At 43.7% G+C, this 24,446-nt stretch overlaps 2 protein-coding genes across 2 annotated transcripts in view; one reads left to right on the forward strand and one right to left on the reverse strand.

Annotated features, from left to right (window-relative positions):
* The first annotated feature begins 2,125 nt into the window (after window positions 1–2,125).
* Window positions 2,126–3,673, forward strand: c15h3orf80 (chromosome 15 C3orf80 homolog). Its single transcript, XM_080772032.1, has one exon. The coding sequence runs from the start codon at window positions 2,630–2,632 to the stop codon at window positions 3,302–3,304; it is 675 nt and encodes a 224-aa protein (XP_080628158.1). The 5' UTR covers window positions 2,126–2,629; the 3' UTR covers window positions 3,305–3,673.
* Window positions 3,674–7,601: 3,928 nt separating this feature from the next.
* ift80 (intraflagellar transport 80 homolog (Chlamydomonas)) overlaps window positions 7,602–24,446 on the reverse strand; it is a 53,588-nt gene continuing 36,743 nt past the window's right edge. Inside the window, exons 9-20 of the mRNA XM_080771959.1 lie at window positions 24,129–24,308; window positions 22,074–22,192; window positions 21,608–21,682; window positions 20,971–21,134; window positions 20,809–20,873; window positions 19,915–20,050; window positions 19,519–19,666; window positions 16,841–17,012; window positions 9,836–9,925; window positions 9,270–9,442; window positions 8,362–8,485; window positions 7,602–8,196 (exon numbers count right to left, since the gene is read on the reverse strand). Of these exons, the coding sequence (XP_080628085.1) occupies window positions 8,086–8,196; window positions 8,362–8,485; window positions 9,270–9,442; window positions 9,836–9,925; window positions 16,841–17,012; window positions 19,519–19,666; window positions 19,915–20,050; window positions 20,809–20,873; window positions 20,971–21,134; window positions 21,608–21,682; window positions 22,074–22,192; window positions 24,129–24,308 (1,557 nt within the window). The 3' untranslated portion in view covers window positions 7,602–8,085. The remainder of the gene's footprint in view (window positions 8,197–8,361; window positions 8,486–9,269; window positions 9,443–9,835; window positions 9,926–16,840; window positions 17,013–19,518; window positions 19,667–19,914; window positions 20,051–20,808; window positions 20,874–20,970; window positions 21,135–21,607; window positions 21,683–22,073; window positions 22,193–24,128; window positions 24,309–24,446) is intronic.

Below are 24,446 nucleotides of genomic sequence, written 5' to 3' on the forward strand. Positions count from 1 at the left end.
TTAAATCACTTGCTTTTCGATGTGCACAGTAAATCATTTTATTGAGGATCTAAACAGCAGCGGGTATCGTCTCTGAGGTATCACGACATTTGGCTGTTCAGAAACGTACTTTTTGTTCTTTAGATACCTCTATAAAATGTCAGTGTACACATCGAAAAGCAACACAGCAGACAATAATGTGTTATATGTTATTTTCCAGAAGCGATTACTTTACAAAGGTCTCAGTCATTGAGAAATAGTGTTTGTTCATGAGCTGGTCACAGTGGTCACTGGGCTATCGTTGACTCCAATGCATTCCACCGAACTTCTGGGTGTATTTTGGCTCCCATAGCGTGACGAATCTGCCGTCTGGAATTGCATGATAGCGAAAATGACGTGGGTGTCTTTACCTTCTTTTTCAGATTCTGTGACTGTAAGGCGGAAGTCAAGCGGAAGTGCGGAAGGTATACTGCGTCGCTGCCACTGTCGCTACTACTGGTCAATCACAGCGCGTCTTTTCCGGGATTTATTAATTCAATCGAAAGGAGCTTTATTGGCATAGGAAACAAACATTTACATTGCCTCTGATTGGCCGACCGAACGTCCCACAAAGGGAGGGGCTGGAAGGAGTGCCGCGGCTTGTGATTGGGTGAGACAGGCCGTCAGTGGGTTAGGGAGCGCTCCGCTGTGTTCATTGTAGTGGGGACGAGGATTTACTATTCTGTCGCACTCGGACGGGGCTGAGTCGGCTAAAGTGAACTGTGTTCATTACGATAGAGAATTTACTTTTCTGTCTAAAGCGAGCGAGTTGCCATGTCGAACGTTGCGCCCCTCTGTCGCGGTCTAAAACTATAGGGCGAAAATCCCTCCCTTTGTGGATCAGAAAACTGTTTTGCTTCTGGCACGCACGTGAAAGCTTGGCAAGCTTCCGTGTGTGTCACAGAAACTTGCCACCTCTCGAGATATAAACGCCCCAGGAGGCTTTCTATGAGCATTAGTGAGGACCAATTTTTTGTGGCTTTCGTCTTTATTTTATGGAGGGACAGACAGTAGGCTGACAGGAAATAGGGAGAGAGATGGGGGGAAGACATGCAGTGAAGGCTGTTGGGATCGGGAGTCGAACCCGTGGAACACTGCCAGACTGGGTTACCAGCCAAGGTGCCTGGACCACTGAACCATGGCCCAGGCCACCTTGTGAAGTTTTTTGAGTTTGAATCAAATACACATCAACAGTTCACAGGTAGTCTACATTTTGTATGTTTCTTTTTTATTGATTGTCATGCAGCAAAACTATATTTTTACATATGCTCACAATACAACATGGGATCGAGCTTGCAGATCTATTTGAAACTTTTATTTGAAACGTTTTTGAAACATTGCACCTATAATGACATGCCCAAAATATGGATGTTGGGTTGAAAGTGCATGGTTAAAACTCCAATGGACTCTGTGTGCCGGGCCCCACTTTGAGAATCACTGGCCTGCAGGGCTATTGATTGTATTGTTTATCCGGTTAAAGCAGTGCAGCACCCGCTATCATGTTTCTCTAATAGACGTAGATTACAGGCCGAAATATGATGCTGCATAAATTAGGCAGCATAATGCTCCTCTTCCAGTGAATTTCATGTCATAATGCTCCAGTAATTGAATTTGGCACATTGTGCATTAGGCATGCTTAGGAGAGGAACAAATACAGATTGCCTATAAGTGACAAAGAGTAACGTTAAGGACTATATGGGGAAATGTTCCCAGTTCATAGAGAATCATGGTATTGGTTCCTCAATATTATAGCAATAACAATATAGCCTACTATATTAAAAAAAAATATTTCTACTAGTTCTAAGCACCATGCAGGGTATGCACATGCATGGGGTCTGAGGTTCATTGACCAAAGTTTCAATAATTGAGCAGTGTGCAGGAGTTTGTAGGAGATACAGATACATAGGCATGCACATGCACGCACGCATGCACACACACGCGCACACACACACACACACACACACACACACACACACACAGTCACACACCATGGCATAACACATGGTCTGTTGGCGCCCCATATCAAGACCATCAACCTTACAGGTTGCTAGTGGCACTGCATGGCACCTTTAGTGACTGAGACTAGCTACATACAGACAGTCTAGTCATAAGGATTAGCACGGAGCTCTAAAGCTTCGTGTACACTGCACAGGATATAGAACGAAGACTCCTCAATGTCAAACAATGACGAGCATCTTTGTGGGCTACACGGGAAGGGGGCCCTCTACGGGGACATAATAGTTCTCTTCCCGTAATCATAAACCAAGATTATTAATGATTACCACCATATCTGCCTGAAGCCTACGCTCCAACTGGACAGCGGATAGCTCATATATCATCAACCCTAGGCTCCTCAGTGCTCAGTCAGTGGGGGGGCACCTGCTATCCCGCGCCGCTCTGCAGTGCTACAGGAGAACGGATGCGGGGAGAGGTTCGGTGCACACTGCACAGCTGGAGAGTGGAACCTGTTAGTGCTAACACCTGCTGGAAGTAGGCTACTTTATTATTAAAAAAATACAATTATACGCACAGAGGACACGCGTACGCCTTACGGGACCATTCTCCCATTGGACGGTCCGAGATTAAAAATCTAGCCTATTAAAAAATAACGATGTCCTGTCTGCCGGGCGACGGCAGGACAGCGTACACCTTTTTGTCGGCATGTCTTATCTCGGCTTGTCATGCCCTCCGGAGCTGCAGCGAGCTCCAGTGCGGCGAGGGCCAGCAGTGCTGCCCGCCTGTCTTTAACGGCAACGGTAGTGTCAGCTCCCCGGTGCGCTGTTGCAAGCTCCCCATCCACATTTTCTTCGACAACGTGGGCTGGGTGACACGCAAACTGTCCGGTATCCTGATCCTTTTGCTGCTCTTCGCAATGGGTTACTTTATTCAGCGAATCATCTGCCCGCGGCCCCGCCGACACCCCGGCCACGACCGTCCCGAGGAGCCGTCCCTCTTTCGTGGGCACGCGACCGCGTCTCAGAGTCAGGACTTTCTGCTAGAAAGATATCCAGAATACAGTCTGGGGGACTTCGGATCTCCGATCCTCTTGCCAAGCTACGACGAGGTGAAATATTTGCCCACATATGAAGAGAGCATGCAGGAGATGCACAGAGACCGGTCGGATGACAACTTGCTATGTGAAAATGAAAGGACGGGACCCGGTATAGGCAGGGCAGCAGCAGCTGCAGAACAGATAGTGATACCCGGCGGACAGAGACAGGGTGTCTTGGAGGTGTCAGACTCAGGGAACCAACACAGTTGCCGGGGCTCTCGGAACTCTATCTAATGGGATTTATTTTTTGAGCAGCCTTCTTTAGCTGCAGCAGACCAGCCTGGCTATATATTAGCAAGACAATTATCTTGCAGACTTTAAACCTATAGCTATGCTTTAAACTCAACTCAAGTGCAATTAATCGTTGGAATAAAGGAAATTACTGAGAAAATGTGTGATTCATGGGATTGACTACACGCCTTTTGTATGCAAATGCCCGTTTGGAGGGAGTAAAGTATACAGAAGGCAGCTTATATTGGCCTTTTTGTGTCAGAGACAGCTAATTTGGCAGCGGTACAATCGCATTAGGCAGGGTTGCATTGGGCTTTACTTTTTTTTACTTTTTTTTGCAGTTTCTCTTCTTTGAGTTTTCTTTCTTTCCTGATCTGAGTTATTCTGAGTTATTGTTTAACGTAGGCCTATACGGTGGGTATGACATTTGAAAAAAATAGGCCAACATTTATTTTCCAAGTCTAAAATGTGAGCTGAAAATGAAATGATAATAGACCTATTCGGAAATGCATGGAACTATTTGTATTATGTAGCCTACTGTTGTATGTAGGTAAACAAAAAAATGGGAATGTTAATTTGCCAATTTCCCCAAAATGAAACACACACACACACACACACACACACACACACACACACACACACACACACACACACACACACACACACACACCTACACTTCTTCCTGGTAGCTCGATGATTACCCAATGTAAAATATTCCATAAAAAATATATTTCTCATAAAAATATAAGTACAGCAAAAAAACGTGCATATTATTTAAAAATATATATTCCTAAAAAAGGAAACGGAGCTGGGAACTTCTCCTTTGGCCCACCCATTCCTGTGGCATGTGAGAATGGTCCAGTGAATGAAAAAGATATGAATGCAAAAGTTACTGAAAGACCCACCCACCCACCCACCTCAGACATCAACAACATTATGAAAATTACAAAATTATAATTGTCTGGGTGAAAATCGTGTTTAGTGTTCTAGGGTTAAGCAACCTTGAGTGTGAAAGGCCCAATTCTCCAAATCATGAGGCAGCAGCAACAATGTAACACTGGCTATAAGCTTCAGGCCATATAGCGTACGCCGTAGGCCCTATCACTTTATTTTAGGTTCTGGATTGGGGAAGAAAAGAACAGAGATGAGGCTTCAGCTAACACAGTGATGCAGTGTGGGCTGCCTATAAGAAGGAACGTTATTTTGATGATGAAAGCATGTCAGACTAACTGTTGTCTCAGCAGCATTAGTAAAGCTGTATAACAAAACACAGACAAGGGTCAGGCTGACAGGAAACAAGGATGAGACATACTTATAGTGGATAATGATGGCTTTGTATGTGGATAGACTGGAAGTCTAGTGTGCCGACAGAGGAAAGAGAACAGTCAACTACACCTCAGTGATCTATTGTATTAATATTGTTAATGATCAGCCTTTAATTGTCTCTCTCACTGTCCATTTCAGACTAATGGCCAAGACAGGAGACGGGTAGCAATATTTTAGTAGTCCCAAATTGACCACTTCGGAGCACTCTCGTTCTCGTAAAGTAAGAAGGCCCAGTTGGCATAAATCATTTAAACGTATTAAAATGTCTCATAATGTAACATTTGAAAAGCTCCATTTGGAATTAGTTACATTACTTTATGTTGGAATTAAATGTAAACAGTCATACTTGCCGCATCCTCCAGTTCAAATGCAGTATGAACCAATTCATATAGTTCTCTCACCAAGTCCATTAGAGGTTGAAAATCTATCCACCAGAAAATCAACAACAGTCTCTGTTAACCCAGTTCTAAATAGGAAAAGGTACAAAACAGTTGTTTAAGATATCCTGCCCAGATCTAATAACCTTTACTCTGTTTCTCAGGCTTTAGTTCCGACACTATTATTGGTCCGACAGTCATTAGACCGACAACATACCTCAAACCCTAACCTAACCATATAGGTTAGGTTATGAGAAACATATCCCTGTTTCTCATATAATCAATAGCCTATTAAATCAGTGATACTCCCCTCCGTGGCACTCACCCCCAGTCCACCGTATTAGTTGACTTAAACTGATTTATCTTAAGAGCTTCAAAGTGGATATTAGCCATTAGAGTAAGTGACACAGACCTGTTATGGTATTGGTTCAATACCATAACAAGGTGATTAGGTGAATGAGGATGCTTGGATATGCTGCCTGGTAATCCAATACTATTTGATTACCAGGCAGCACATCCGAGCATCCTCATTCACCTGAAGTAGATTAGAGTATTTTGTCTTAAACAATTTAGTTATCAAGTGGGCCAGTAGAGTAGAGAATTTAGACACTGCAAACTTCCATGAAACTGTGTGCATGTACCATGTACAGGACAACACATCTTGATAACTGTAAATGAGAGAATTCTGTACAAGTACTGCCTTAAGCCATGATGGCCGAGCTAGAACACCACTCATGGCTTTCCTTGGGAGAAGGGAAATTTATGGATGGGTGCAGTTTGCATTAAATCCACACTTACAAGACCACAGTTGGATAGATGAGGTGGAGTGTAATGACAATGAAAGGTCATACCCTTTCATCATGCCCTGATGAAGGCCTGACTGCTGAAATGCTGGTGAATAAATTATCAAGGAGAAATGTGTGCAGCTATAAGTTCTTCACTATTTAAATGGTATGTTATTCCAGCCAGCACCTCTATTTGGGAGTGTGTTCTTTTTCCCTTTTTACGGTGACAATGAAATGTACCACATACTTGCTATTGTATGAATGCTGTCCAAGTCACAAGCTGTGTTAATGTTGGGTGTCTCTCTCTTTCTCCTCTGCAGCCATTGTAATTCACCCAGGACATCCCGTAATAGTGGGCTTAGGGACCTTGGGTTTAACCAGTCTTCTAGAGTTCCCAACATTAAACTTTAATCAGATGGCGTAAGACTTGGATATTCTGTGCTTCCCACAGTCTCTGCCCTGGTAGATCTCGCTATTACAAGGTGCTTTGCATTTTCCTCAGATACGCACGCACGCACGCACACGCACGCACGCACGCACGCGCACACACACACACACACACACACACACACACACACACACACACACACACACACAGGCACTAAATATATAAATGAATTGGAAACAATTATCCAAATGATAAGATGATCCTTAAAATAAGATTGCCTGGTAAACAATGACTATTCACATGATTCAGATACATCCTAAGCATTAAGTTTGCATCTACAATCAACAAATAGACCTTTCTTTCCATTACTAAGGAATAAATAATGTCATTACTGATCCTGCTCCCTTATGAATTCACAGATAATTTATATATAACACAAACTAAATTAGTATAGGCCTATTGTAATTGAAAATCTGACATAACACTTGTGCGTTCAGTCTATAGCTCATGCTGGAAAATAATTGCCAACCTACGTAAAAGGTGCAGTTTTGTGTGAAGTCTATTACCAGATGTTTCCTTAACAGAATAATAGGATTCACATAAACATTGACAAAGTTCCTATTTAAGAGGGAATCCTGATATACTGTAAAATATATCACCAATATAAGAATCCCTGAATGAACTTTTGATGCGTCCCATAAATATAGTACATACGGTACTACCACAGAGTCATCAGTAGAGAAAGTGCATACTCATGGGAGTCATGGCATGCATACTTCATACATACCGGTACATGCATGTAAAACCTGACTCCTGGCAGATGGTACATCCGTTCTCTTGATTAGGGGTAGTGTATCCAGACAATCATTGCTTATCACACATAAAGTACAACGGGGCTGAGAAGGAAGGTTTTGAGTTTGAAGAGAACGACAAGGAAAGAGAGAAATACATAGTTAAAGGGCAAATAAAAAAAGAGATATGGGTGAGAGATTGATGTAATTTACAGTATTTTTCCCTCCTACATCCATTCAGTTATTCTCTGGAGTTTTCAACCACTATTGGTTTTCAGTCACTGGTACAGTAATTGGGGTCCTTGATATATACTATGTACTGTCCAGAAGTGGCTGTGCTAAAGAGGACTTGTTCCTGGACAGTCAACTTAAGAGACAATACCCTCCTTCATCTGTCCCCTTTGTCTCCTGGGCCACTAGAGATGGACGGACTGTAATAGTTCACTGATGTGCTGGCTCTCAGCCAACCAGGGGGTGGAGCTGCATGGCAAGCAGTTGGTTTCACACGGAAATAAGGCAATAATTCACAGAGTAGGCACATGCATGCATGTATGTGTGCACACATTTGCACTGACTCACGCCTACATATAAACATACTGAATCTATAAAGATATGGAGACATATAGCTGAATATATAAGTAAATATTTATTCAGTAATTTATTTGTGTGTGCATTAGACAAGGCTTTACATTTGTAAATGCAAAAGAATTGTAGAAAAACAGGAAAAATAAACAATAATAGACAGACATTCAAAATAACATTAATTATAGCTGATATGACATTGAGGTTGAGGCCAACTCACTTGAGTATGCGGTAACACCCTCAGTGTTTTATACCCTGCAAGTATAAAACAGACTACAAGTCACTACATTAAGGATTCGACTTTGTGGAGGTGTTATCTGCAAGAGAAATGTGTTAAATTTCCACACATTCAATCAAGTGAAATAAGCTTGAGTCAGACATAGAGACACTGATTACTGCATTTTGTACTGGTAAATGTCAGCATCGGATATGTTTGTAGAATTTTAGGCCAAGCCAAACCACTGTTGTGGAATTGTCAGTTTCTGAAATGTTGACTTTTCAGAGAAAAAATATAGGTGGATGGGTCCCCTGAAGGTCAATGCCGTGAAGCCAGATTACTCCGAACAGAGACATTAGCAGCTTTCTCTCTCTCTTTCGACAGCTCCATCTCTATCTTTGCCTGGATCTTCTCCCAGTTCACCTCAACCTGAAAGACACAGTGAGAGAGCGACAGAGAGCGAGAGAGAGATGGGACTAAGATAAGACTGGGCAATCCGCTTTAATCAGTTTAACACAAGCTGAGGAAAATGGCTACAATACATTACGCTAAAGTCAAATAATGTAGTGTAGATGACAAGTTGTTACAGCCTACCCCTTCAGAATACTGCAAGAACCTCTTATTGGTCTCCTTCCTGCCAAATGTCTGTAGAAACTTCTCTCTGTAGGCCAGCACAGTATCCACATGGGTCTTATGTTTCACAGCCAGCTCCAACGCTCTGCAGACAAAGAAAGACACTGACCACTGCACATTTCAACTGCATGAAAACACATTCAACAAACCTATACCCTATTGTGAGAAGTCTGAGGACATTGCAACTCTAACATAAAATGTCCCTGAGGAAGGACTCTGCGTGCCTATGTGAAATGTGTCATCCGGACGTATGCAGCCAGGTGCATATGTCAGACTCAGATGTCCACATGTCCTCCCACAATTGAACCACAGGATCCAGGTTAAAAATCTGCTAAATGTCTCCACCAGCCGAAGGCATGGGGAGAGTATGTTTTGCACTCTGTGTACAGCTAATCTCCGGCACCGTTGGCCCGGCCGATGCAAAACTCTGCTCACACACTCCCTGTTATAGAAACCTTTGCCATGCATTGCATACAAATCTGCCTGTTATAGCGCCACCACGAGGCCAATTTTTGCAAAACTTAAATGCTATTATCCTGGTGGAGACCTGTGCAGTGTGTGTTGGACACACACACACACACACACGCTACCTCTCCCAGTTGGAGAGGTAGCGAGGCCAATTTTTGCAAAACTTAAATGCTATTATCCTGGTCGAGACCTGTGCAGTGTGTGTTGGACACACACACACACACACACACACACACACACACACACACACACACACACACACACACACACACACACACACACACACACACACACACACACACACACACACACACACACACACACACACACACACACACACACACACACACACACACACACACACACACACACACACACACACACACACACACACACGCTACCTCTCCCAGTTGGAGAGGTCGATGTTGACCTGTATGGCCTGGTAGACGAGGCTAGCCTGTAGCAGAGTGGCCTCAGCCTCCTGGACATGTCCACTAAACAGCAGCATGCGAGCCACAGATGATTCCTTTGAGGGCTGCTCCTTTATAAAGTTTATGTAGTGCACCCTGGGTATCTAATGGAGATAGAGAGAGGGAGAGAGAGAGAGACACAGCATCATGACACAGCTCACACCTACAGTCAGCATACAAAGAACGATGAATTGTTGTGTATTAGCTTGTCTGACATCTTGGTCCTTGATGAGACTGAGAGAGAAACTGCAGTTACTGAACGTAGACTATAGACTATAGCCAGACTGGTCATTGCAGCGAGAGGCAAGCATGTAGCACCGGTCGAAGAAAATAAATAAAGAAATAGACCAGTTATCCCCCAATAGTGCGGGGACATTCAGACCCTTCTGACCCCCCCCTGGTCCCTGGTTCACAATCAGTTGAAAACCCCTTTCCTAAACGATAGCATGGATGTAGATGAGGGGGATTGTCTGGTTAATCCCATTTAGTTACTGTACCTCTCCAATGGCAGTATAGGACACCGCTGCTGCAGTTAACTCCCTGTTAGCCATCGCCATCCCAGCAAGACATGCCCACAAGGACTGGTCCTAAAGGGACGGAACAAATGTCAATGTCTTATACACATTCATGTGTGTCATTTTAGATGTTGCTATGTATATAGCAAAAGGATATATAAAAATAAAAACCAAAATTAGATTTTCTGAAAACATGTGAGGATTTAGAAGGCGTTTTTTAAATCGGCCTCAGGTCTAAATGGGTAAAGATGAGGGGAACTGTAGATTACTTGGTTGCGACAAGTATTCCCTTGTTATTATCAAAGGACGGGGCACTTTGAGCTGTGTGTGTGTGCATACTATTAAAGGGACAAGGTGGTCATTATGACGGCGTCACTGAGGGAGAGGGTCCGCATTAGCAGTCTGCTCATCTCCACTACATAGACCTCATTACAATCCTACCGCAGGGCATTCAAACTGACACGCACACGAGAATGCAGTATAGAAGGTATGAAAATAACTTCTTACACAATTCTTGTTCTTATTTCATACCTTACTAGGCCAGTACCAATTCCACATAGTAGTTTTCAAACAATGGTTTGGAATTATAGAATTATAAAAGGAAAAAAATGCTAACTCAAGCTGAAGAAAAGGGTGGGCTTAGTTTCTCAGATGAAATGATCAATTTTACTCACACACCCCTCCTTTATGTACAGTATATAATGTATATTTATTAATTTATGAAAAAGAAGATTTGTTGTTTTGTCTTTTTCTTTTCTTTGTTCATTTTTCTATGACTAAATGCAAGATAGCTAACTTGTAATAAAAACCTGCAATACAGTAATGGATGTGCACGTGTGCGCACGCACACGCACACACACACACACACACACACACACACACACACACACACACACACACACACACACACACACACACACACACACACACACGTGTTATGCAGCATCCACTTATCTGATACCATAAAATACAGAGAAATGAGTGTTGCCGTACGTCACTACTTTATTGGTGACGTACAGTGCATCAATTTGTTGATGGAAGACTAAACCACCAGTTGGCCGACAGCTGAGCAAACCAGAGTACTACTCTGTATTCCCCCCAATCACATTCCATCATCAAAACAAACGGCACCACTCAGACAAGACAACAACAATGACAGAAACACAAAAATACATTATCATTCTTCGTCTAAGGCCAAAGAGACACAGAAAATGTTAGGAATGCAATAGTAATCCTTTGGTTCAATCTGTACTGTGACTTACTGCTGTAAGTGCTGTGTGTGTGTGTGTGTGTGTGTGTGTGTGTGTGTGCGCGCACACACACAGATTGTGTACATCATGTATATACAGCATGTGCATTAAAGACAGCTAATCCCACCAGGTGAGGGCTTACTGACAATAAAAGACTGTGATTCTGGGAAAAGCCACTGCCACCAGACTCTTACCAGAAGTAGGTGGAGGAGGGGAACAGAGCAGAGGTCTTAAAACCAATGGCTCTCCCTCTTGTTTCCCTTGTTTCCTTCAAACCCCTTCTCTCATCTCTCTCTCGCATTGTGGTTATTGCATCATAACCCATGCAAAGGCTCACTAGACGCTCGCACCGGACGGACACTGTGTGTGTGTGTGTGTGTGTAAGTGTATACACATGCGTGCGCTGGAGTGTATATTTATGAGTGTAGTGCGTGTGTGTGCGCGCGTGTAAAGGGGGGGGGGGGGGGGGGGTAAATCCGGTAAATGGTGTCACCAGGCTAATTGGGGTCTAATTAAAGCCTGCTGGTCTAGTCCCATAAAGCTCTCTGCTACCTTCTCTTCACAGACTCAATTTCTCTCTCCCTATATATCTCTTCCACACACCCACACACACACACACACACACACACACACACACACACACACACACACACACACATATGCAACAGTGCATGTCATCATCTTGAGGTCAGTACCAAATAACCAGTCAACAAATATACAGTACACCATTATATAAATAAACCAGTAAGACGCCTTAAAGGCGTGAAGTGACTGCAGGGCTGAGAAACTCTACCGGAATAATGTCACTTCATTATGTCAGCACTACAGCGGAGCGGACAGACGGTGAAATCTCTACTGAAGTCCTGATGTCACTCGCTCATCCCCTGGTCCAGGGCTGTAGAAGTTTCATTTTAAATTGTCTCATATAAGCATTGTGGTCCAAAAATAAAGAAACTGTCTCATGATATTGTCAGGGAGGTGTCTGTGTCTTGATGTCTTCACAACAGTCAGTCAGTCATATTTGATAGCATCTGTTTAGAGCAGAATTTTTTATAATTCGACGGCAGTAACATTAGCGTTTTCTCTCAGTCAGTTGAGTCTTTATATCCATATGAGTCAAACCACCGCGATCATTTGTTTATATTTGGAACACAGTTCTTATTTAACGCGATATGAAAAAGTTGCGCTCCTGTCACTTTGGGGGATGCCTCGCTACAAATAAACTTCTCGAAATGTACAGAAACAAGGCCGTTTCCGAGGACATTTCTCAATGTACTTTTGCACAAAATAGTACAACTAAAGCATGACAACGTACAAGCCAAGGCTCTTCAAAGCACACGTGAGGAGAAAAAGGGCAGAATTACAGGCAAGAGTAACCGGCAAGCATTACAGGTAGCAGCGTGACGGAAGCAGCGTTACAGGCTTCCTGTATGTTTTCATAGTAACAGTGACCTGAGGTCGCAATCATCACTAACTTTCCCATCCCTCCTTTGAGCATTACAGACAGACAGATACTGCATGATACACACATTAGTCAAGGAACAGGACACGGAGATTATAGAGAACCGAAGTCTGTCGTCAATATCGGTAGAGAACTCAAATCCACGGGTTCATGTACTTTTTATTTGCATTGTAATTCCCCAAAAAAACAAAAACAGCACAACTGATGACTTTGACATCGTGACCAGTGTAAGACAGGGTTGCATTCTGTCACCACTGCTCTTCATCATTGCAATCGACTTTGTGATGAGGAAGTCCGTCACCGGGGCAAACTTTGGCATCAAGGGGGGGCAGACTAGCCGACCTGGATTTGCGGACGACTTGGCTCTGTTAAGTCATACCCAACCTGCACTCCAAGAGTTGACCAACAGTCTCCATGAGCACGGAGATAAGGTCGGTTTACGGATAAGCCAAGAAAAGACTAAGGCCATGACCATCGGACAATACCAACACCTTCCACCACTCACTCTAGGCCAACATGACATAGAATATGTTGACAACTTCACGTACCTTGGAAGTAACATCTCAAGCACAGGAGATGTGGAGAAAGACGTCAATAACAGAATTGGCAAAGCTGCAGGAGTGTTCCAACGGCTCCGCAACATTTGGTCGTCTAAAGCCATCATTACGGCCACCAAGCTACGCCTTTACATGTCAGTGGTCATCCCAGCGACCTACGCCTGTGAGATGTGGATGAAGACAGCCAGCAACAAGTTGGATGTCTTCCACCGACGATGCCTCAGATCTATCCTGAGGATCTCATGGAGAGACCATATTACCAACGAGGAGGTGATGAGAAGGGCAGGGGTAGTACCACTGTCTGTCATCTGAAAGGAGAAGGAGAATGGCTGGGCACGTACTCCGACTGCCAAGAGAGAGACCGGCAAGTGTGGCAATGGACTGGATGCCAGAAGGTGGAAAGAGGAAGAGAGTGAGGCCAAAGAAGACATGGAGACAGACAGCCAAGGAAGACCTAAGCCAGATGGGTGTCGGCTGGCACGGAGCAAGAAGGGTCACCAGAGACCGGAGTAAATGGAGAGGACTCGTCGCCCAATGTTCCAATAGGAACGGGAGGAACGGAAAGTAAGTAATCCCCATAGGGGGATTTTAGATCGCCTTATATAATAACTGTGTTTTAAAAATAAACATGTCACCCCGGCCATTCACTCATATGGATATGAAGAATCAACTGACTGAGAGAAAACGCTATTGTTACTGAATTAGTAACATTTTCGCTAGAAACAGACGATCATATACGATACAGAGACACCTCCCCGACAATAACGCAGAGACAGCTTGTTTATTTTTGGACCACAATGCTTATATGAAATTTTAAGATGACCCCATGTTATTTTCCATAGAGAAATTACTTCCGTGAACCAGGGGATAAGCGAGTGACATCAGGACTTCGGCGCTCTAGACATGAGGCAAGAAACCCAAGAAAATAAACAAGACAAAGAGCCTAAAAGCCTTGCCAGCGGCCCCTAGGGGTTGTGCTGCTCTTTTCACTTTGAACCAGTTGGACTTTATAAATACTTCACCTTAGACTAGAGAAAAGCATATTCAATGAACTCATTGAACGCTACAGACATACTGTATACGTGTTTTTCATTAAGCAATATTATATGGGAGGGTGTGCATTATCATGATTATTGGCATGCCAGTGATGCGGTCAGGAACGAGACAGAGCCGACGAGTTCAGCAAGCATCACTGAAGTACATGTTGTATAATAGAGCAAAACACTTAGTGTTTACTTATTTGCTTTCAGAGAAAATCTGACAGCTGACACGTTCTTTCCATCTTTTGGTGTTTGAGAGCCTCAAGTCATAGTCACAGTCATACAACACAGACAAACATACTATGCAGCAATATGGTCTACTTCATGCGTTATGCAGACAAAATATTCTGTTACATTTACCGCGAGTATCACCGCCTTTGCATTTGTGATTGTGAAAGCCCCCACTCCCCCTGCTTGCAAGGCTAAACAGCCAACCGGAGCGCTCTAACCAGTCTAGCAAATTGAGCTTGCTCGGCCAGCAAGCGATGCCACACTACTAACGACCTGTCTTGACTCTTGTATACTAAAACCTATACTTCAGACCAAAGATTTGTGACGAGCCAAGTTAAAACTTGCAACAGAATCCAAAAGTTGGCGTTTGCAACATTCTAAGACTAGTCCACATCAAGGCGATGAGCGAAGATCATTTATCATTTCCATATAGCATTAACAGCATTACCACTACTGTATTCGACTATTTGTTGCTGTCGGGAGGAAACCTCCTAACTACATTTTTGAGGTTTTGAGGTGCTATTGAACACCCTTTACGTCTGTGTGAAAATAACCAACCAACCAATAAAAAACGCTTTGGACAAAACCTCTTAACTCCATTGCATCCTCAAACTGTCTACTAAAACAAGTAACTCGACCACATCTTCTCCTCTAACTGGTAAATGGTGCATTTATATAGCGCCTTTATCCAAGGCGCTTTACATAGATTGTGCATTAATTCACCCATTCACACACACCTTCATACACTGATGGTGGTGGTGGAAACCATGCAAGGCACGAACCAGCACATCAGGAGCAATTAGGGGTTCAGTGTCTTGCTCAAGGACACTAACTCTGGGGGAGCCCGGGTTCGAACTGGCAACCTTGCGGTTACCATCCAGCCACTCTAGCCCTGAGCCACCGCTGCCCGTCTTTTTCTCTCAATATGAGGTCTGCCACAACCTGTCAGTATGGTGATCCATTAAGATCACATTCTGTACAAAACACGTCTGGAAACGTCATAAGGATCAGAAACGAGTAATACCTTAGACGTCTGTGGACGTCCTAGCGACGTCCAAACGACGCGGGGCGAGATAATAATATTCAGAATTATTCCTTTTTTTTTTTTTGGCATTTCGCTTTTCGCTTGCCGTATGCTAACGCTCTGTGCAAATATTAGCTTGTCATTGACTCCCATGTTAGCGCGGCGGAAAGAATGACTCGTATCTCCTCATCCAGGGCGCTCTCCGTGGTGATGAATGGATCGATATGCTGGCGCTGCATTTCTGCTCCTCATCCGTCTCTCCCGCAAAATATGAACGCTTTTTGGAGTTTATATAAATATATTAAGATGATCGGGGATTATGAGCTCACTTTGTCAAGTCAATTTTTTTAAGAAAGTATTTCCGGTTCATGGCTTTCAGAGTAAAAGCGATCAGACTACTCTGGCACTATAGCGGCCTTTATTTTGATGCACGTTGGCGTACTCAATGTGTTAAGATCCACAAACACACTTTAACAGTTTTACCAAAGTGCCACCAGAGAACTGAACTCTGAAGAATAGGCTTTGCAATAGCTTGGGACTGTGCAATATAATAATTAACTGTACTGATGGTCTGATTTGACTACACAGATTATTTGATGTAAATACCGATTAATTGCTGGTCTTTATTTGGTTTATATAATACTTTGTTTTGGGTACAGTATCTCTAAAGCAAACAGTGAAATGTTGCTCCACAGACTCCTTCCTCAGAAGAGGAAGTACTGGCTGTACAGCAACATCATCTCTACTTGACAGTTGTCAGACCAGACACCGCATCTACTCGTCTGCTTTCCATTTGCACACGAGGAAACAAATCTGATCACAATGCGGACAGAAATGCAGACAAACAGGAATACAAATACCTGGTGTAAACTCAAGGGTGACATAGGATTGTTCATGATCCAAATAAGATATCCAGACACAAGCTGCCTTTTAATGCAAGTGTAAATGGAGTCTAAAAGGTCGGTCGAGTTGTATGAACAGGCATTATAGCTTTATGGCAGTTTCTCACAGAGCAGAAAAACGCAACCTAATTTGGCAGTGGACACCGATGAACCTCCGTACTACACTCAGGCTGCAACTGTATATTATGAGTAAGTGCAAGTGAGGCTTTGCACTCACCGTATGCTTTATCACACCAGTGAAACTTTAACAACATATTCTTCATAAATACAACACACTGATTGAAGGAAATGGATTCCTTTTTTCTTTTCTTTTACCCAGTGTCAATTATCTAATGTAATCCTGGGCGCTACACATCCTCTGCCCTCTGACCATATACGGTGGCGTGTCATGTCACGAGGCGTGACGGACTAACAGCCATATATGGTGGCGTGACGGAGTCACAAACAGGTTTTGCAGGTTTTCACAGTAATCTGCGAACTACAGTCACAATAAAGTGTATATACGTATGAGTGTGTGCTACCTTGGCGAAGCGGCAGAGGCGCAATGCATCCTCCCACAGGCCAGAGGCGCTGTAGTCATGGAGCAGGGCTGGGTAGGGGGACACGGTGGTGTAGACTAGGGAACCGTCTCCTTGACGAATGGTCACCTTAGTGCCCACGTAGCTCAGGATGTGGGGAGCATGGCTGAACTCACTTTGTAAGGGGAAAATAGCAAACAAGGACAAGAAGAGAAGTTCACATTAACATAATGCAGTTAATGAATTAGAATTGAAAGAGATGTTTCACTTTGGATGGATATTTTTACTGTAGCTGTATGCAGTACCTTTACAAACGTCCTGGTTATGAATAATAGCATTCATGTCCAAGTACAGAAGTGCAGTAGTGCTTCAATCTTAAAACCTTGTCTTAAAATAATGCATATATGCACATACAAACTACAGCGAGGGGAACCCAGTTAGGACTGTGTTCATCTTCATAATTTCTAAGACATAAGTTAGTCTGCCACCAGCTAACTGGCCTTGTGGTTAGAGAGTGCCCAGAGATTTAGGAGGCTGGGGGTTCTATCCCAGGCAGAGTCAGAAAAACGTGCTACTCAATGGCATGCCTCCCTACTTAGCATCATGGGTTGGACTAGGGATAAGTCCCTGTGACACACTATAGTCATGTTCAGGTGATGTACAGAAACAGGAGCTACAATCACAATTTGCATCCTCACCTACAGTACGTCTTCAATGTTTGTGTTTACATAATGTTTGTGTTTACACAAACACAAAAAAACGTCCATTCATTTTCAATGGCATTTAATGTTTGTGTTAGGACAATGTTTGTGTTTACACACACCCTAAAAACTGGACAGAGGCACTCAAAAAGAAGGCTGGTGGTAAATTATTTGTGCAGTTAGGGGACTGCCTGTTAATTAACTCGTGGATGGATGCAACATGTTAAAGCATATATTATCATCTTTTATATACAAGGTGATGGATGGGACAACCATGAACTCATTCACTCGGTAGGCTCTGTCAGTGTTTGTGTGCACAGACATGTATTATATGTGTGTATAGAGATTCATGGTGGTCTATTCTGCTATCAATATACATCGATCAAATAACAAAAAGCCCTCCCTCCCTGGCGTGTTCCTTAAGACTATGAGCACCATTTCTCATTATGTGCATATATACCTGTTATCATTGTATTAGTGTACAGTCACTAATGTTAGATTAAATGTTTTACATGTACACTGAGCACTAGTTTACAGTGTATAAAATGAACCACGTTAAACCTGTCATCCCAATTTTGGGCATGCAAAGGGTTTCTACAAGCTCAAGTTGTGAGCTTGTAGCGCAGCTATTTTCACCAGTTAATGTGCAACATGTCTTTGTTTAGTTTAACCACTTATGCTTGATTTATTATTCTCTTACGACGGTGTTGTCTGGTGAATATAGCTACAAGCTCACAAATTGAGCTTGTAGAAACTTTGAGTAGAGAGGAAGTGGAGCAGGTCAGTGACTTTAAATATCTATCTATAAATATATATAACATTTATAAAAAGGAAAGGCAGCGGCTATATCTTCTCAGGGAATTGAGGAATTCCAATGCTAGTAAACACAACTTGAACATGCTCTATAGTTATAGTTCACTCACTGAGAATGTTCTCACTTTTAACATTGTTTCCTGTTATGGGAATATCTCAGTTAGAGATAAAAACAAGCTCACCCAGGTTTAGTCAACCAGGCTAGTAAGATCATTGGAGACAAATAATTGCAACTTCAGGACATATACAACCGCTCCATAAACAAAAAGGCAATTCATATACAATGACTATACCCACTCTCTTCGCCCTGAATGTGACCTGTTACCATCTTAGAGTGCCATTAGGGAAAAAAATGGGTTACAAGACTTATACAGCTCTACCACCTAATCCCTATGGCCCATGATCACTGTTGCTGCGTTATGGGAATGCATTTTATATAGTATTTTAATGCATTTGTGTATTTACTTGCGCAAGCAGAGTGTGCAAGTAATGTTATCAGTCAGGTGCTACGAAGCGTATGTCCCTTAGCAGCATATGATATGACGTCATATGCTGGCACGGGACATACGGAAGCAGACCGTGCAGGTATGTTTTCCGTCATGCTACGAAGCGTATGTCCCATGACGTGATGAATATATGTACCAATGCCAGGGTATAATTGGTTATCGATGGTGAAGTAACGATGATATGTTTCAGTGTCGGGTGGACTAAAGGTAATGCCCCTATGTATACATGTATGTAATCTGACACCACTGCCATAACAGGCATAAGTAATCATTACCATACTTCAAAATAGTACTTTTTTCCCTCCAAAAGCAAGGTACGTAGCAAAACCTAGCTAAACCTAATAATTCAATATCGCAAACGTTCTTTCACAGAGAGGCTGAGATTTGAAAGTTTGTAGCGGTCTAAAGAACTTGCATGCTCTGCTTGTCGCACTAGTAGGCCATTTATGGCCTACTTGTGTGCAACAAGCAAGTAGGCACTCGACAGAGTGCAGTTCTAGTCTATGTAATGTTTTTATTGTTGTATACTGACTGCCAGTGTGCAAAAGGAACATTTCCATTTTATGTCAAATTTAATGGACAATAACGTTTTCTTTATATTCATCTTATCTTTAATGTGTTAATCAATGGCTGGAGCTGTGAGGTGATGTTGAGTAGTTACCTGCCGTCCTTCATATACACTGTTTTAGGCAGCAGTTCCTTGTCAATGAAGACAGCACTGGGGTAGTACCACACTGTGAACTGGTTGTCCTGGATGCCACATAAGATGTTAGCAGCATCGTTCCAAGCCATAGTGTGCACCATAGTCCCTGCAAGTTAGAAAGCATGTACATACAAGAAAAATGTGTGGTTCTGTATACATTTGAATTGCGATTGTTCAGCTGTGAAATTTCAAAGCCTCAATAAAAATACATTGAAAAAAAAGGGGAAAAAATAAAGCATGTATGATAGATATTGGCAGCTTTTGACAACATGAGCCACTTGACAACAAACACAACACACAGTATATATATATCACTGATTCTGTTGCGAGGCGAACTGCCCTCCCCCGCCTCACCGATCTTGCAGAAGTTGTGCTCTCGTCCAAGACGGCGCATGGAGGTCAAGTACAGGTCGCGGTTCTTGTCTATCAACGCAATCTTCCTGTCGCTGGACGGCCCGCACTGGTCTAGTGCTATCTCCACCACCTCCAGCTATGTATAAACACCCACATGTGCGTGCGCACACACACACACACACACACACACACACACACACACACACACACACACGTCACACACACACACACACACACACACACACACACACACACACACACACACACACACACACACACACACACACACACACACACACACACACACACACACACACACACACACACATAAAAGGTAGGAGAGAAGAGATGGGAGAGAGAAAATGATGGAGGGGAGCGAAGAGATCAGGAAAGGAGAGGCGAGGGGGAGAAGGGTTAGTATTGTGACCCCACAATGCACTGCCAACATTGTGAGTGTAAGCGTGTGTGTGTGTGTGTGTGTGTGTGTGTGTGTGTGTGTGTGTAAGCCAGAGCCAGCTGGCTCCAATGCAGTGTGTCTCTGTGTTGGAGCCGTGGACTGCTGGCAGACAAAGCCATGCTGACAAACAGTAACTGCTGAGCCAGGCTACCTCAGATTCTTCTCCTCCTCCTCCTCCTCCTCTCTCTTAGCTTGCTTCTAATTCATTCCCTCTCAATCTATGTCTTTCCTTCTAGTTTTACTGTACCCCCCCACCCCCTTCTCCTCCTGGACAGGTGTTAATTTATTTACTTTTGCTCGGAGAGACACATAGTTTACAGAAAAACATGGCTCCTCTCACCCGGGCTCATTGGGAGTGTTGTATAGGTTGGGGAGGGGCAGAGAGAAAGAGAGAGAGAGAGAGTGGTACAGGGACGACGGAAGAATGAATAACGCACCTTGTGAGTCAAGGGCTTGCTGTCGCCAAGGGCTTTCCCCGTCAGGGCGTCAAGCAAGAAGATGACTAAAATACAGAGAGAGAGAACAATTCATGCTAAATCATTATTATTCCTCCTGGGACAGACAGAGAGACAGTAAAGGAAGACAGCGAGTTAATTTACCTTTCTCATCACTTCTGTCTCTGAAGGCGATGGTGTCATTACTCAGGGAGATGGCCTGAGCGTTGAGGATGTCGGTCCTCATGCCGGGGAATCTGGGGCTGGAAATCAATCGACCCTCATAGGAGAACACGTACAGGCCCGCTCCGTCCACCAGGAGGAAGTGTCTGGGAGGAGGCGAGACGAGACACAAAGACGAGCACAAAGAGTCAATCAGCTGAGGGTCGTTTCAGCATTAAATACACATTAAACACTGCATTGAGTTATTCGGTGAGCCCTGCTGTGCACGAATGTGAATACGGAATTGCCAGTACTAATATCAAGCGAATTTCCATCTGCCGTTGCACTCTAAGTCCTATTGGAGGACAGTGCAGGTAAGGTTAAATTAGGTGCTACCTGTGTGCATTTGTGTACATATATGTTTATGTATGTCTGTCCGTCCATCCGCCTGTGCATGCGAGCGTGTGGTTGTGTCAGTGTGAGTACTTAAGCATGTGGAGTAATGACGCATAGAGGCTGATAGATGACCCAGCAGCCTGTTGTCCCTGCTGCTCTGCTATTTGGAATGAACACAGACGGGAAGAGATAGATGGACCTCCATTCATCTCTCAAAGAGAGAGAGAGAGTAACAGCAACTCACTTCTCAGCCTGAAGTATGAGGCTGACTGTTCCCTCCTTCAGGTCAAAGACGAGTGGAGTGTTCCAGTTCCGGGTGCTGTGTAAGGCACGCACGCACGCACACGCGCACGCACACACGCACACACACACACACACACACACACACACACACACACACACACACACACACACACACACACACACACACACACACACACACACACACACACACACACACACACACACACACACACACACACACACACACACACACACACACACACACACACACACACACACACACACACACACACACACAGTTACTCACACATCACATGCAACAACATACAGCATCTTTTTGCTGTGGATAAAATAGCCTAACAAACCCACAAGCCCCAGAATAGAAAAAGTGATGCAGGATAGGACCTTAATTTGAAGGTGATCGTGGCAAAATTAGAGCAGGTCCAATAGGAAAGCGAAGCACATACTTGTAAACGTAGCACTGCAGTGAGGTGGCAACCACAAGGTGACCGTGAGCCAGAGATGCCTTTATGACACGGTCCCTGAACTCCAGCACGTCCACCGCATCGTTCACCACGTTCCTCACCTGAGGAAGACACAAGAGGCAAGTGAATGGAACCAGGAAGTAGGCACAGAATATGATTCTCATATACAGTACAAACATACGTATTAATCAAACAAGCGCGAATTAGCAAGCAATTTTTTTTTACCGATGGGGCAGGTGTGGTTGTGGTGGGGCTGAATCATGTACACAGTAGTGTATTTATTTTCTTAATATACACAGGAAACAGTCCACAGTATGTCAGCGCATTCGTACAGTAGGGCCAACTGTGGACAGAGGGGACTGTTTTCACTGTGTACTGTACAGTGTATGTGTACTGGCGTGTACTGCCCTTTTTTCACCTGCATAGATAAATACTTCCTCTCGCTCTCCTTGTGAGTGAGTGAATGAATGAATGAAAGAAAGGCCTCTTCCAGTACCAGGTGAAAGGTGGGGTGTGGTGGGGTATTTTTACAGCTTTACAAATCTTCCTCTTCTGTCCCCTCCAGCGAGCCAAATTTACACGCAATGCAACTACGAATAAAAACATGCGACCGCAAGGTGTTAAATTTAGCCGCCTGATTCACAAACCATTGGCAGATGTGCACTTAAAAAGGACAGAGGAGAGGAGAACAGGGGAGGAGAGAGAGAGAGAGAGAGAGAGAAAGACAGTAAAAAAAAGTCCTGCTAGGCTGAAAATAAATGGCTGACGACCCAAGTTTGTTTGGTTTACACAAACTGCAATTGGTCGAGCTGTCTATGGCAAGTGTGTGTATACTATATGTGCGGTTGTGCACATGTTTTTTCTGTGTGTGTATGTGTGTGTGTGTGTGTGTGTGTGTGTACATGCCACTCTGTGTGTGTGTGTGTGTGTGTGTGTGTGTGTGTGTGTGTGTGTGTGCGTGCGTGCGTGCGCATGTGGGTGTGTCATATGGGTGTAAAGGCTACCTTGTGGTTAGTGTGAGTTTAAACAGTGGAGAGTGGTGGAGTGAGGGAGGCAGCTACACAGGCTGGCCATTGTCACTGCTGGACTGCCTGGCACACTGGGAGGGTCTAACTATAATGTATGGCTGCAAGTAGCCTGGGCCTGGGAACTGTCTGCCTCTCCACGCGGCCAGCTCCGCTCACTTCTCTTCTCTAGCTGGTGTCCGCCTCTAGTATCATGCCAATTTATTCTCACTCGCTACGCAGGCTGATCAACTGAGCCAAGGTCCGTGAACACTCGCCTGCTCAATATCAAGTGTTTTTGTGGGGGAAAGTGAGAGATGCTTTGTTTTTCCTTTCTCTTTCAATACCTTGTGTCTTAAAAACACACACAAAAAACGTATTCTGTGGACTGGGAAGAAAAGAAAAGAAAAGAAAAGAAAAGAAAAGAAAAGAAAAGAAAAGAAAAGAAAAGAAAAGAAAAGAAAAGAAAAATAAACTAAACTGACTCATTCTGATTAGCCAGTGCTCTGTCCTAAAACTGTTGTGGGTGTGTGTATATTGAAGAAGTCATAGTCTATTAATGGTGTGGCTTCCCTGTCCAATATTTAACCATCAGTATGTTTGAAACCACACACATCACAATGTTCAATCTGGCGAAGCTGTACTACACATTTGCTTGTGATCATTTCCTAGTATGGTGATGATCTAAGCCTCATTTGGCCAAATGGAAATAGTGACATATATAAATGACTCACCAATAACAACAAAAGTGTTTCACAACAACTAAAAGGTTCTTCAATTGCAGTTTACTTCACCAGGAATTTTAGGTTTTCATGGCGAAAGGGGTTCTTATGAGCTGTGAAAGTTCAACTGTTGAGCAACCATACATAAATGATACACATGTATATATTATTTTAGATGGCTTGGCCTATGCATGGCTACGGTGTGAGTAAAATACTAATGTGAATGTGAAACTCAATTTATTGCAAAGAAAATCCCATTTGATTGCAAGAGTAGTGAAGTATTCTCTTATCATTGCTCTCTCTCTCTGTACCTGCATGGTCCTCCGCTTGGTGAGGGTGATTATAAAGCTCATCCACTCCCAGCACTGCTCCACCACATGGGCAAAGATGACGTGCCCGTTACCACAGGCCCCAGACAGCTGGGTACCATCTGCAGACCAGGCCAGGCTGAACACACTGCCCGTGTTGGGCTTCTCCAACGCATAGGACCACTGGAGAGCAGAGGGGGGAAAGACAAGAGAGAGGGAGACAGATAGATGGGTGGGGTGGAGGTGGGGGGGAGAGAGCAATCTAGTTAATGGCTGAGGACATTTATCAGCAATCATAAACAATTACCTTGGGAGCAGTCA

This window comes from Protomyctophum bolini, assembly GCF_963924005.1.
Source record: "Protomyctophum bolini genome assembly, chromosome: 9".
In the NCBI taxonomy this organism is placed as follows: Eukaryota; Metazoa; Chordata; class Actinopteri; order Myctophiformes; family Myctophidae; genus Protomyctophum; species Protomyctophum bolini.